Source organism: Cebidichthys violaceus, unplaced genomic scaffold, assembly GCF_023349555.1.
Source record: "Cebidichthys violaceus isolate CVI_PGR_0920_01 unplaced genomic scaffold, fCebVio1.0.p SCAF_164, whole genome shotgun sequence".
NCBI classification, from domain to species: Eukaryota; Metazoa; Chordata; class Actinopteri; order Perciformes; family Stichaeidae; genus Cebidichthys; species Cebidichthys violaceus.
In genome coordinates, this window is record NW_027176334.1 from 378 (window position 1) to 14,981 (window position 14,604).

Genomic DNA, 14,604 nt, shown 5'->3' on the forward strand with positions numbered 1-14,604 from the left:
ATTATGATTATCTTTTAGCTAAATGTTGTCCTGCTGCCAAAATGTTGCTCACTATATTAAGTCATGAAGTTCATTATATTTTTTAAAAGACAAACACCAACAGATTGTCAACATTAAGTATTGTTATACAGAATGTAGAAGATAAATGTCAATGTTTCATGTTCATTCTAATATATCACATTAAGTTAACATTGTTCCTGATAGTCTTTGGTTTCTGCTTGGACTCTGGTAAACCTGCTCTCAAGTCTACTTTTCAAATGAAACTTTATATCTGTGAGCTTATATCTGTACAGTTCAGTCCAATGAAAACTCACTGACTGTCACTGTGACAGAGGAAGGAACATTTCTGTCAGAGATGATGTCATAGATGATGTCACTGATGGGTTTACCTGAGCAGATGAGATCCATGATGGAGGAAGAGGAACGTGATGTTACACAATCTCTCAGAGAAGCTCCAGACTGAATACAGTCAGAGTCGATCCACCACACAGCTCTCACTGAGAACTCCTCTCTCTGTCTGATAGAAACAGCAGAGCCACAGTCCAGCTCTCTACAGAAAACATCTGCTTCCTTCAGGCCCCAGTCAGAGTCATCTACTGGTCTCCAGTCTCCTTGTTTCACCTCCAGTGTTCCTTCACAGCGACTGTCTCCTCCCACCAACCTGACAGGTTCTGAACAGAAACAAGAGAGTCGTCAGTAAAAGAACAAAGTGAGTTTCAGTAGAACAGAAATGAACCAGATCAAAGCTGCAGCTCCTCTTCTACCTGAGCAGGTGAGTCCAACAGCTTTGCCAGGTGAGCAGGTGTTTCTATCTGAGCCTGAGCTTCTACAGTCCAGGAGAGCAGACTCATTGCCTCCACACTGGAACTCTTTGGTCCACATTGGAGCCTCCACTTCTCCATAGAGCGCCCCCTGGAGGACTGAAGGAGCCCCACAGTCAAGCTCCCTACAGACCATCTCTGCATCCTGCTGGTCAAAGTCATCTTCACACACTGAGGACCACCACTGGTTAGACTGGTTAGACTTCAATAATATTCATGATAATAATAATAATAATCAATATTTATAATAATACATAATATATCATAATATCATACAGGTTCAATATATACATTGTATTGACTGAGGAGTTTTCATAAATACATATGATATAAGTAGAATGGGTCACAATGGTAAAAACTAAAGTAACTGCGTCAGACACTAGGTCTAGACCAGTGGAGCCCAACCAGTCCATCTGACTGGTTTCCAGTCGATCATGAGAAACTTTGTTCTAAACTGGGATCATGAAATGATAAATTCTGGTTCTGTTGTGCTTGCTCCGCTCTACAACGGTGTAACCACACAGGTGTCCTATCCTGCCAGATACAATTCAACACGAGGGTGACAACACATCAAATTACGCACATTCAGAATTCATCACTTAACTCAACAACACTTTTACATGTAGTGGTTAGACTGGTTAGACTTCACCTCCAGTCTGCCTGAGCACAGACTAGTCCCTGGACTCTCTCCTTAAGGAGTGTCCAGGGTGAAGGACGGTGTGGAGGTACTGACGAGCCCCCAGCTGAGCTGAGCTGCTCAAAGTTCTGTCCAGTACATTGGTGCCTGTTATGGTGGAAACCAAAGAAGCTGCTGGTGAAAACCAGTGAATAAGAAAGATGTGAAGCTGAAGGAGGAGTCCTTTCAGGCTCGTTGTTGGTTGGCCCAGAGGACTCCTGGAGCAGCAGACATGTAGGTTTCATATATAAAGATATCTTGGTGCATTCAGCACCTGATTTACTGAGGCAGCAGCTCATCAGACAAGTCTGCTGCCATTCTAGCTGGTGCATGTGTGTGTCAACCTGGAAACATTACTGTCATAGATGATGTCACTGATGGGCTTACCTGAGCAGGTGAGATCCAGGATGGAGGAAGAGAAAAATGACGTTAAACAATCTCTCAGAGCAGATCCAGACTGAACACAGTGAGGGAAGATCATCCACACAGATCTCTATGAGGACTCCTTTCTCCATCCAATAGAAACAACAGAGCCACAGTCCAGCTTTCTACAGAAAACAGCTGCTTCCTTCGGGCTCCATAATAAGACATACACTGGTCTCCAGTCATAGTCAAAGTCATCTACTCCTTGATGTTTCACCTCCAGAATGTTTATGAGAAAAAGATGCATCAAGGTGAAAGAAAGCTAATGACAAAAGGCTAGGGGTGGCAGCAGGCACGTGCACAGACATTTTGGGGGGCAGGTGCTCAAACCAAAAAAAAGGGCACCCATCGCCAAAATTATTTATGAAATTAAAAATAATAATAATAAATAAATAAATAAAAAACACTGTAGGATATTTTCAACTTATATATTTATTGTTGTTAACAAACTAACTCAAATTATCAAATTGAATAAATAAATGAATAACAGCGTGAGCGCCGCGGAGCATGTCGGGGCGAAATTCTCACAAGAACTCAAATAAATGCCCCGTCAGATATCAAAACACATTTGGGGGGAATTGATGACAGAGAGAGTAATTTTTATTCTTAAATACTGATGAATGAAGAAAAAATTGGGCTCCAGTAGAAGGGGCACTTTTATCATTCAGGGCAAAAGGGCAGGTGCTTGAGCACCACTAGGGGCCTATCTGTGCACGTGCCTGGGTGGCAGCCATGTCTGCCTTTGCACTGTAGCACCAGGGTCATTACAACCATATCTGCTCTGTGATGGCATGGCGGCCACAAAACACAACTTTTTTTTTTTTAGGTATGCCACCCATACTATAGGACTTGTCATGTCAAACATATCGGCTCAGAGATGACGCAGCAGCCAGATGACACAAGCAGCACAACACAACCAGTCTGTAAAGATAAAGACAATAAAATGTCACAAAATGTAAGTGAATAGGAATATTCAAAAACAAAAACATAACTCAACCAGCATAATAGTGGACCAATTTAACTTAAGTATGACAATTGTTCACCCCACCAATGGGAACATCTGAACACCTTCAACTAATGCTTCCAGGGGTATGCCACCCAGACTATAGGACCAGGGTCACAACAAACAGTCTTTAGCTAGTTCAACCAGACTGTTCAGATAAAAACCATGGCACAAATGGAACGTAACGGTACCTGGCGTGGGAATCCAGTCAGTCTCAGTATTATGCTAATGTTTGGCTAATAAAGTTAGCCAAAGATAACCTCATTTTTCTACATAACACCACAGTCACAACAAACATATCGGCTCAGAGGTGACACGGTGGCCAGAAAAAAACAACACAAAGCAGCACAACACAAGCACAATGCAAATAACAAGTAGCTCTTACTGTTGTAGCTCTCCTTCTGGGTCCTCGGATAGCTTAAAAAGTCTCAAGACCAGATGAAGACCGTGGCTGAAATGAGACCGTGGACAACAATTAATTTGCAAACTAGCCTTAGCAGTGATAACAAAAATAAAAATATTAACAGTTGCTTAAAATAAAACTATGTCTCAAACAGGTAAAATGTGACTGTTGAATTCAGGAAAACCAAAAATATATGCCAACTACACATTTAGAAAATTCCAATAACAACGCTCAGAGGGTACGCCACATCGCAAGTATGTAGATTTAACAGGATTTGGAATAGATCTTTTTATACGTACAGCCAGTCAAGGTTTACAGTCATTTTTAGGGAATTAAAGTAATGCTCACCTTTGAATATCAACAAGTGTGTTTCTACACTCACAAACTTCCCTAGAAATGAATGCTATTCAAGTTTTTGCCATGTGACACCGAAAATAGTTACTCAATTATTATAAACCATATAGTTTAAAAATGTATCTGCTGATTAAATTACATATTTAGATGTAGTTGCAACTGGTAGTGTCACGGGGTGTGGTGGCAGACCCAAATGCAGACTAAGACCAGGGAGTACAAGAGTGTACAGGTTTTATTTCTGGGAGGACACAAAGGGAAAAATGTCAGGGAACAGCAGGGGAATCCAAGGACGAGAGGGCATCATTTCAAAATGATGGGCTTCCCCTCTTCTCTTCCATTTATTTGTTTTGCATTAACTCTCGCATCCGTAAAAGAGAAAGACGGCCAAAAGTACATCAACAGTTTATTTACTTTGATCAACAGTAAACTGAATACACACATACAGGTGCAATCGCATGCTGGAGGTATTGTTACAGTCACTAATATGTGTTTTAAGTCATCATTTAACACTAGCTGCTTGTGAATCTTACAGTGGAAGACAGAGAGAGAGAGAGTATATGTGCCTGTGTCTTCACAGAACTACAGCACACCAACAGCAGATTCACCAAAGTACTGGTTAAATATCTCTGGGTGGGCTTGATAAAACTGTCCGAGTAGGCGCTTTCTCTCCTTGGCAGAGATCTTGGTGTCCTGGTGGATGTTGCCCAGCAGAGCACACAGCTCCTGGTTGGTGGTCTTCTTTGTAGAGTTAGTGTAAGTCCCGCAGGAGACCGGCTGACAGAACGTAAAGCCTGAAGCACAGAGTAGAAACAAAAAAAGCATAGTGTAAACAGGGAGGGGGACGAGTAAATGTTCACTTGTTTGCTGCAATCATGAACACTGGATTCAGTTATTAGCGCACACACAACATTGTCAAGGGAAAGCGTTAAACAAGCAAATGCCCGCCAACAAATCCAGCAGAAATGGAGCAACATTAGCATTTAAGTTGAGTTGAGTTTCCTGACAAATGTATAGTGAATATACAGTTTTGCTTTTTAGCTCAATTTTGGTCTCCACCAACTCCCAAGGGGAATATGTGGCTGCTAAATACTTGGTAAAGCAGCTATTGTTGACAGCCTTTTTTTAGATTGGTGTTGGACCAAAACAATAAATTTGTGGGGCGTAAAATCCAACCAATGAGCTGAAGAGAACTGAAGAGTCCTGTGTTGATTCTCTGTGGGTTCATCATGTGACCCCTTTCACATTACACAAATGTTGCTTAATCTGTTTGTAATATAAAAACATTGGTTAGTGTAGCTTTTAGTGTAACATTTAGTGTGGTATGACCTGTGCTCATGGTGGCTAATGTTAGCAGACTTTCGATACACTGCTGTGAAATTTACAATACTGAACAAGTTGGCTGACGTTATTTTCTACTTGTATTAGTGTTACAATACATTTGTCCATTTGTCCCTTGTGACCTCAGTGGCTGCTGTTCAGCAAGTCACATAAGAGCCATCTCTTAAAAAAAATAAAAAATTAAAAGGACATGGGCTCTAAGTAAGGAATGTTTATTAAATATTTTAACAGCAACAGTGAGTCATCTCATAATTAGCAGCTACAGGCAATATTCCCTTAAAAATGTGTCATCAGTTTGGGGCTGCTGTCAAAATGTTGCCCAATATGTGAAAAATTTAAAATATGTTAACGTAATGTGATAATCTATAAACATGACAAATTTAATTGTGAGAGACTGCATCTTACAGCTGTAGAAAAATTATTCAACAATAGAAGATAAAAATATTGCAATCTGAGCTCCTGGGCTTCAGGGATTGCAGAAAAAGTAAGAAATCATATGAAACAGTTTTCTGTAACTGGACACAGGCTGGTATTGCATTAAATGAGAAATATCAGTGCCTTTATCAGTTGAAATAACATGAATGTATGAGTTATAATGCCCATACGTATAATACAATACACATTTCAGTTAATCTCTCAACTGTTCCAGGTCGTAAGGTGAATTAGAGCTCGATGGTGAAAAGTATTTTTTAATGGATACTATATCTGCGTTGGGAGTGAAGCTGTACTGCAACTGATACAACCCAGTGAGATGGTAAGATTTCCTAAACATCTATTCGACTTATCGATGTTTTGCGTTGGAGCAACACTCGTTTACCAGTCACATCGGGCTGCTTCCCCTGTGCCAGGCTGGCCAGCTTGTCGCTCACTCCTTTGTGCAGAGTCCCCGGTATCTGGAGCAAAGAGAAAAAAGTCTGGGTAGCGAATGATTCAATGGCAGGAAAAATGGTTCGCCGATAAAATTGCGCTTCACAAAAATGATTGTATTTTTAATTCAAGAGCCCCACTTATCCTTTTCCCCTAAAGCCCTCGCTTGAACGTCTTGGGACAGCGTTTTCTAAACTACATTTTGCAACTCAATTTGAGCAATTTGTTCACACAACAATGACTTACAAAACCACTGAACGTCAAAACTCAAACAAACACTTTAATGTGCAGCCGCAAACCAATAAAGCAAATCCTTGATTGACCTTTTCACAGCAAAAAAAGCAGAGCTAAACTCTGGTTTGCAATTAGAGGAGGAGTCATGCTTTTATTAGCCTAAATTTAACCTGAAGTAACACATACCAAAATCACTCCCTCGTTCACTCATTCACTACTCTCCCTGTGTAATATATACTCTGTAGTTTGATCTACAGGGAGCAGTAAATCTAAATGCGATGCATTGCATTGTGGGAATGTTAGCAGAAACTTTTTTTGTTTTGTTTATAGTGCATCTTCACCCTCACCTTTAAAAAGTAACCCATGGCTTGTTTGGTGAGTTGAGGTAAAAGCCTGAGGAGAGGACACTAAGAATGTAGTCTGACATCCTCTTACCATAAAAATGTCCTTTGTGTTGCTGAGCATGAAGACCACCATCAGGTCCTCCTTGTCCTTTGAAAGAACCCTGTTGTGGAGGACTGCCCTAGAGAAAGACTTCTTCACCGCCTGTCTGTTCTCCATCTACACGTTCAACAACACATCGTTAATGTCAAACTACTGAAAAAAAAGAAAAGAAAAAGAAAAAAAAAAAACAGCTCTCACCTCCTTGTCCAGTTTTATCCCTTGCGGCTCGGCTGCCAGGGCCATGAACGTGAGCAGCGTGCGCAGCTCATCTCTGCAGCCAGGAGGCAGCAGCTTCAGGCACAACTGCAGCGCTTCGAGAGCCACGGCCAGTTTAGCGTTCACTGGGGAAGGCAGAAGACATGCAATGTGAGGGATATAGAGATTATTGACATTTAAGGGTGTGTGGAAAAACAGCAGGGTTCCTACTCTTTTCTAGAGATCCTTTTCCGGCAATATATTCAGTGACGATCTAGCTGGTGTGACTGACAGGGGCTAATGCTAATAAGTTCCTCTTTATGGAAGTTCATGGCTATAACTTATCCATGAAATTGTCTCTTACGTGCTTAGAAACGCTAACAAACTGCTCAGAGAATAATGCAAACAAACCTGCAGATGTGCAGCACTTCACTTAGTTGTAAAGCTACCGCTAAAAAAGTGGAAATTTTCATGTTATGGTCTGTTTTACCTCAACAAAGCAGCCTTGCGTTTAAAGAGACAATGCTAGCAAAGTTAGCAGAAAAAGTACCGTTAGCCAGCATTTAGCCAATGTTTATTGAGCTTCTTTTTACCCCGGCTTCTCAGTCGTTATTATACAACTCTCTCAACACACATTTGAAACCATCGCTCCTTGCCACAGTTGAATCGCAAACCTTAAACCTTTGCAGGCAAAACAAGCTAGCAAGCATGTCAACTTTAGCAACTACACCAAACACACTAACCAATTTAGCAATACTCAAATGTTTCGAACAAGTTGGGACCCGCCTTAGTTCCAACCCTCATGTGGAACTTGGGGGGGGGGGGTCCACAACATGACCGAGAGCAGCCTATTCAAACACTCTTGAACATAACTTATTCATTTCAGATAGCAATGGGAAGCTCTGATAGCTAGCCTTGAAGGTCATTTGCAGCTAAAGGAAACTAGGAGAATGTTGAAATAATTTTCCTAAGACAACAGAAGATTTTCCAGGAAATTTGACTTTCTAGCCCCTAATTTCCCAATGCATTTTCAACGATGGGAAAATTGTTTTTCTAGGACGTGTGGGAACGACAAAGAGGCTTGGTCACAACCTCTGGTTTGTTTTTACTTGGACAGCGCAAATCTAAATAAGTGAGAATATCAACCTTTCTTGTGAGGAACTTTGGTTTCCTAAGCTGCGTTACAAATTGCATACTTTTTCTTTTTACTCTCAGTATACGCTGCAACGCTTTACAAAGTTACTACTGTTGCATGCAGTCTGCATTCAATTGGGACGTACTACTTTGACCCCACATGGCACCTTGGACTTTGACCCTCTTGCTCATATATCTGTTGTGGAAAGGACTGTGGGTTAGAATATGTGGAAGAACATCATGGTATTTTTGGCATACTGCATTAACAAAAAAAATTCTGGCACCCTAAATAGTATGGTGGTATGGGTATTGGAATGTATATAGGAAGTAGATGTAGTTGTTGTGATGTCATCCAGTTTGTGGACTGCTGTTTTGACCATTTTTGGACTGTGGAGGAGGGACGTAGAGCCGCTGTATACAGCTTATGTAGCAGTAGAACTAGCGATTGAGACCATAAACTCATGTTTACAAAGTTTACTGAGGGAATAAATGAAGTGAAAAATAGAGTCATTTTCTCATAGACTTCTTTACAATCAGACTTATTTTTGCAAACAGAGGAGTCGCCCCCTGATGGCCATTAGAGAGAATGCAATTCTGTTTTGGCATCACTTTTCTGAACCGTAGCCTGATTGGAACGCACAGCCAGTTCTTACCCAGCAGGTCGGTGATGGCCGTGTAGACGTCGGCCATTTTCTGCGGCAGCAGTGGAGGTCTGTCTGTGTGGCTGTAGTGTTTCACCAGGGTCCCGTACAGCAGCAGCTTGCACTGGGCCAGCCCACTCGGGGAGAGATGAGGCTGCTCGTCGCTGTGGTGGACTGGGGTGGACACGGACCCGAGAGGCTGCACTGAAGCTAGAAATGCATATTGTTGACAGTGGCGGTCGTGTCAGGAGTGAGTCCACCAAATGCAATCAGGTAGCGGCACTAGCCCTCCCCCCGCCCCACAATTCTGATACTCATCCGAGAACTTGCCTCCGTCTTGTGAACTGCTACCGGCTGGCACTTGTTCACAGCTGTCCTGATCTTGCGGGAAACAGTGAGGCAGCTCCCTGCTCAGCTCCACCACTGGCTGATCAGGCAGGAAGTCCAGACAGTCTAGAGCTGCACCGAGCCACTCATCCTTCCTGAGGGATAAGGAAGAATACGAGACGATAAGCAAAAACAGGTTTCATTACATTAAAAGGCACTATATGGTTGTATATACTATATATTTGGGGGAGTTAGAATTGAGAAGACTGATACTACTCATGTCTGTACCCTGAATATGAAGCCAGTTAGCTTAGCTTAGCACAAAGACTGGAAATGGGGAAACCACTATGGAGCTAAATCCAGGTCAAAAGTTTTGATCATTTGAAAAAATAATTTGAACCTGAAAGTTCGAGTTATGGTCTTAAACATTGAAAAATACAGCAATGTATTCAAAATAAAAATAAGTGAATGAAAAAATGTTTTGGGTTGAATATAATTTTGATTCAGTTCTGAATTTCTTTGAATACATTTATTTTTTTAATTTTTCACTTTCATATATATTTTGATATTTGAGGTCTTGTATTTTTCAGTTTCAGATTAAATTTTTTTTTTTCTTCCGGTTTCAAATCTTTTTTTCCACTTTCAGATCGTTTTTTTCAGTTCAGACTTTTGACCCTGATCTAGCGTGGGGGCGTGGCTTCAACTGAGAGGGGCGCGTCACCATGAGTGACAGCATCACAAAGAAGGCTGAAGACCTTCCTCAACAACGCTGCCTTCAGGTAACGTGGGCACCACGAGAATTATGATTGAACACTTTCTATACACCATATTCACGTGAATGCAGAGGGGATAAACTGTGAGCGTCAGCTATCCTGAAGGCAACTTCGGAGGGAACCAGCTACTGGTTCGATTGGTCTTTCGCCCCATACCCAGGTCGGACGACCGATTTGCACGTCAGGACCGCTATGAGCTTCCACCAGAGTTTCCTCTGGCTTCGCCCTGCCCATGCATAGTTCACCATCTTTCGGGTCCTATCGCACAAACTCACGCGCCACCTCCCCAACGGTAAGGGCGAGACGGGCCGGTGGTGCGACCCGGCCGGGATCCCACCTCACCCGGCACGCTGGCCCTCACTTTCATTGCGCCACGGGGTTTACAGTTGCTTCACCCTGTGACTTGCGCGTGCGCTAGACTCCTTGGTCCATGTTTCATGACGGGTCGGGTAGGTTGCCGACATCGCCGCAGACCCCTGACGCCTTTTACTTGAGCCGATCCCGGACCCATCCCGGTGTTACGTCCCTACTGGTTTTTAAACTTACTGGTTTCCCTTCCATGCGCAGCAGCTGTTGTCTGCCTCTGTCGCCAGATTTGTCACACATTCACAAACATATTGCTGGAGATCTATACACCACATCTCATATGCGACTGTCGCACTGAGGACAGTCCGCCCCAACCGCATCGCCAGGGCGGGGATCGGCTCAAGTAAAAGGCGTCAGGGGTCTGCGGCGATGTCGGCAACCCACCCGACCCGTCACCAATCGAACCATTAGCTGGTTCCCTCCAAAGTTTCCTTCAGGATAGCTGACGCTCACAGTTTATCCCCTCTGCATTCACGTGAATATGGTGTATAGAAAGTGTTCAATCTCGTGGTGCCCACGTTACCTGAAGGCAACGTTGTTGAGGAAGGTCCTCAGCCTTCTTTGTGATGCTGTCACTCATGATGACGCACCCCTCTCAGTTGAAGCTAGATCAGGGTCAAAAGTCTGAACTGAAAAAAACGATCTGAAAATGAAAAAACGATTTGAAACCGAAAAAAAAAAAATTTAATCTGAAAATATAAAATTTGAAACTGAAAAATACAAAATTTGAAACTGAAAAATACAAGACCTCAAATATCAAAATATATATGAAAGTGAAAAATAAAAAAAATAAATGTATTCAAAAAAATTCCAGAACTGAATAAAAATTATATTCAACCCAAAAAAACTTTTCATTCACTTATTTTTATTTTGAATACATTGCTGTATTTTTCAATGTTCAAGACCATAACTTGAACTTTCAGGTTAAAATATTTTTTTCAAATGATCAAAACTTTTGACCTGGATTTAGCTCCATAAACCACTAGCCTGTATTCATAGCAACCACCTGAGGAAGCAGTGGGAAGAGCCAAAACATACCGAGAGTCCCTAAAGGCCTTGAGGATCTTTCGGTCCAGGTGGTTGCTGCTGTAGATCAGGTCTGGGTTACTGTGAGCCAGGAGGTTTGATGGAGGAGGGGATGGAGCCTGGCTGCACTGAAGCACCCCTTCCAGCAGGGAGAGCTCCACCAGGTTTAACAGCCTGAGCAGAGTCTGCTCCTGCCACACCTGGTCTACCACTGGGGAGTGGAGCAAGACATAATATAAACAATAACAATAAAGTCAATAATAATAATAATGATGTTATTATTATATTTATAATAAATAATATTAATAACAACAATATAATAAAGACTAATAAAGTATAATATATAATGAAGACTTTTTTAAAAATAAGATATGTCCTAAATTTCAAATAAAACTACTGTATGACCTTTAAAGGAGGATGAGTATATCTAGTAATGTGATGTGGTTGGGTCTTCGCTGGATTTAATTTATCCGAGGGGAAAATAAAATATGAAATGTGGCAGCAAGCTGTTAATGGAGGTAAAGAGGGAAATAGTCTATTAAAAAAAACCTGATGTAGTTTGCAAAGCCATTCATCTTAGATTGCCATTTTCTAAAAGGCGAATTATGCATAATACCAGGGTCTCCCAAAGTGGAATGCAGCCATCATTAATGTTATTAAATTTGCCTGTGCTCTCTCTCTCTCTCTCTCTCTCTCTCTCTCTCTCTCTCTCTCTCTCTCTATGACCTTTGACCCCAGTGCATGCTGGGAGAGGCTCCAAGCCCTGTGACCATGAGTAAGTGTGTAACATTACGAGAGAACTGATTTGAGCTTCAACAGATGTAAACAGCGGCGGTGTAGAGTCTTACACGATTGTGGTAAAACGGTGTCCGTCTGCACTCTGCTGGGACTCAGGCTGTCCGCCGGAGGCTCTAGTGACAGACTGGCAGCGGCAGGAGTGTCCAGCTGGTTGGATTTTGTGGACGTCTCAGCAAGTCTGACGGGGGTGGACATCTGAACATGTGAGTCGGTGGGACACGTCTGCTCCTCCTGCCTGGAATGCAAAAAAACGGAGACAGCTGAGAGCTCATGCAGGTGACATGCGGAGAGGCATTTTAAGGATGCTAGTCACAGACTACAACTATAAGAAGTCGACGCAGTCGCCTTGTCGCCACCCGTTAGTTTGCGGATTACGAATTTGAAGCCTCGAGTTTGGCATTTTGGCCGTCGCCACCTTGTTTTTTCTTAACAGAACGGTTTAATTGCAACACTGGATTCACAGGGTTTTTGCATCAATGTGATGAAGTAATTTGATTCGTCCGGTATTCCAGTCACTTGAAAATCAAAACATCCCTATCCTGTAATTTTATCTTCAAAAAGGGACACTCGATTTCACACATCAAAGTGTGTTAAAGGTGAAAAAAAGTTTGAGTGAAGCCTAATAAATTGCCTTGAGGGATGTCACATCTTAGAAAATGAAATAAAATAAATAAATATAAATAAAAGGTGTGGAGTTAGAAAGAAGTGAGCTTATCAGACCTCTGTAACCGCTCCTCACCTCTGCTTGAGGATACAGTATTTCAAAAGCAGTATGACGGAAATACCAGGATGTGCTACTACATCCGGTCATATTTTGCAGTTTGCAAGCCAACATGCTTTTCTGACCCACAATCCTTTGCGCAGCAGATATACGAGCAAGAGGGTCAACAGTATGTACTTCGTAAGGACAGTTGCAGTATGTACTAAAAGGAAAAAGAAAAAGTGTGATTTGGAATGCAGCCGACGTCTCTGGTTCGGACGCATCGATTTAATTCCTTTTTAAACTGTCCATTGTGAGTCTGACGTGCACTGCTAAATGATTAATATATAAAGTACTCTTAAATGTATTTTTCAATCGACGTTTCCAGAAAGTGTGCACTATCATGACTATTATGATATAAAATGCTGTATGATCTTCTGTTGAGATATATACTTGAAAGTATGCATTCTACCGAGTACACATGTTACCTACAGTATATTCACTCTTTACGTTGTTGCCGACACTGTGTGAAATAAGTTTTCCAACTCTGTGGTCATTTTGGAGTCTGTAGTTAGTAGTGGACTGCATATACGTTTGTTTTTTTATGTGGATCTGACTAATACACTGTGTGCTCAGAGTATGCTATGAAGGATTTCAACTTAGTACCTGTCTGATGGTGCACTGCAGAACAGTCCCTGGATCCCCTTCACAAGCACACCTCTTTCCAACTCATCGACCGAAGGAGAACACACGCCTACAAATCTGTGTGTGTAGGAAAAGAAAAAACGACACCATAGTAACCACTGTGGATGGACATTTTGGACTGTGGCTTTAGTGTGTGTGTGTGTGTGTGTGTGTGTGTGTGTGTGTGTGTGTGTGTGTGTGTGTGTGTGTGTGACCTGTAAAGAGCACTCTTGCTGTCCTGAAACACATCCTGCTTCTTGACTTTGCCGAACACTCTGGTGCCCACTGCCTCAAACACACTGCAGTCCAACAGGGCCTGGCACACGCATGCCACTTTGTACCGCAGCACGTTGGCACCTTAAATTGTTACCAAGCAGAAAAAAGGGGAAATTTGTTGAATGTCTTTTAGTTTGTGAATAATAATTAAAAAAAACACAGAGTGATGAGAAGATGAAATGGATGGATGAAATGGAACCCTCAAATAAAAAAAAAAAAAACACCCAATTAATTTGATATACAATTTGCTACTATGTCAAATCCACTGCCCCGCGCGCACGCGCGCGCGCGCACACACACACACACACACACACACACACACACACACACACACACACACACACACCCTCAAAGACTTTGTTACAGCTGATGTACTCTGCCACCACATCAATGGCCTCCGAGCCGAGGAAACAGTCGCCATGAGACTTGAGATGAACTCGACGACATTTCACAGTCACAGAAGACCTGAGGTGGGAGATGAGGCCACTCCACGTGGAAGAGGACTGGACTGGTCTACTGGACGCTCCATGAGCTAAGACAGGGACGCAGAGAAGATCAAAGGAGACATATTTTTAGAGATGACCTGTGCAGTGTTGAAGTAAGGACACATAGAAGGGTGCTTAGGAAAGCACTTAACTAACTTACTGATTGGCTAACTAACTACATAACTACCTAAAATCAGTGAGGGTTGACCACAACAATTTATGGGATTTTTTTGTGGGTTTAGCTTATCGTAGTTGCTCAGGACAAAAGGGAAAATAACCAGGCACATGAACGGGCCTCCATGACGGACACCTCTTTGAAATGCGTGTTTGATTAACTCACCTCGAGGACGCGCACACAACTTTTCGGCAAGGTTTAACGCCGCGGCTCTTTCTTTTATTGTCGCCATGTCTACCGCAAAAGAAGTGGGGTAAGCACTTCTAAGTGGGCAAACAAGCAGGAGAAAGTAGCCAGTGAAGCACAGCACGTCAATGCAGAAGCTGATTCGGTACATGCGCAATTTTAACATTAACCCGCGAGATGGCGCCACGGGCTCATTGCTTTAACGCTGTGCTACCTAGTCTCTTCGGCTGCTATGTCCGCTGTGTTGAGTTTAAGTGTAATGGGGACAATGCTAC

The 14,604-nt window shown here is 42.4% G+C and overlaps 2 protein-coding genes across 2 annotated transcripts; both read right to left on the bottom strand.

Moving 5' to 3' along the window:
• Positions 1-389: 389 nt before the first annotated feature.
• Positions 390-2,654, bottom strand: LOC137873388 (scavenger receptor cysteine-rich type 1 protein M130-like; the record flags this gene model as incomplete). The annotated part of the gene is made up of 5 exons (XM_068711599.1): positions 2,640-2,654; positions 1,885-1,954; positions 1,454-1,511; positions 765-1,003; positions 390-671 (listed from the first exon to the last, which is right to left on the bottom strand). Coding segments are annotated over exons 1-5 (664 nt in total), but the record flags the coding sequence as incomplete, so codon positions are not given.
• Positions 2,655-3,934: 1,280 nt separating this feature from the next.
• LOC137873391 (DEP domain-containing protein 7-like) lies at positions 3,935-14,518 on the bottom strand. The gene is made up of 12 exons (XM_068711603.1): positions 14,309-14,518; positions 13,830-14,015; positions 13,423-13,564; positions 13,190-13,285; positions 11,874-12,058; positions 11,038-11,236; positions 8,864-9,015; positions 8,546-8,743; positions 6,762-6,904; positions 6,555-6,680; positions 5,836-5,911; positions 3,935-4,471 (listed from the first exon to the last, which is right to left on the bottom strand). Exons 1-12 carry the CDS (start codon positions 14,493-14,495, stop codon positions 4,260-4,262), a joined length of 1,902 nt encoding a protein of 633 aa, XP_068567704.1. The 5' UTR covers positions 14,496-14,518; the 3' UTR covers positions 3,935-4,259.
• Positions 14,519-14,604: the final 86 nt, after the last annotated feature.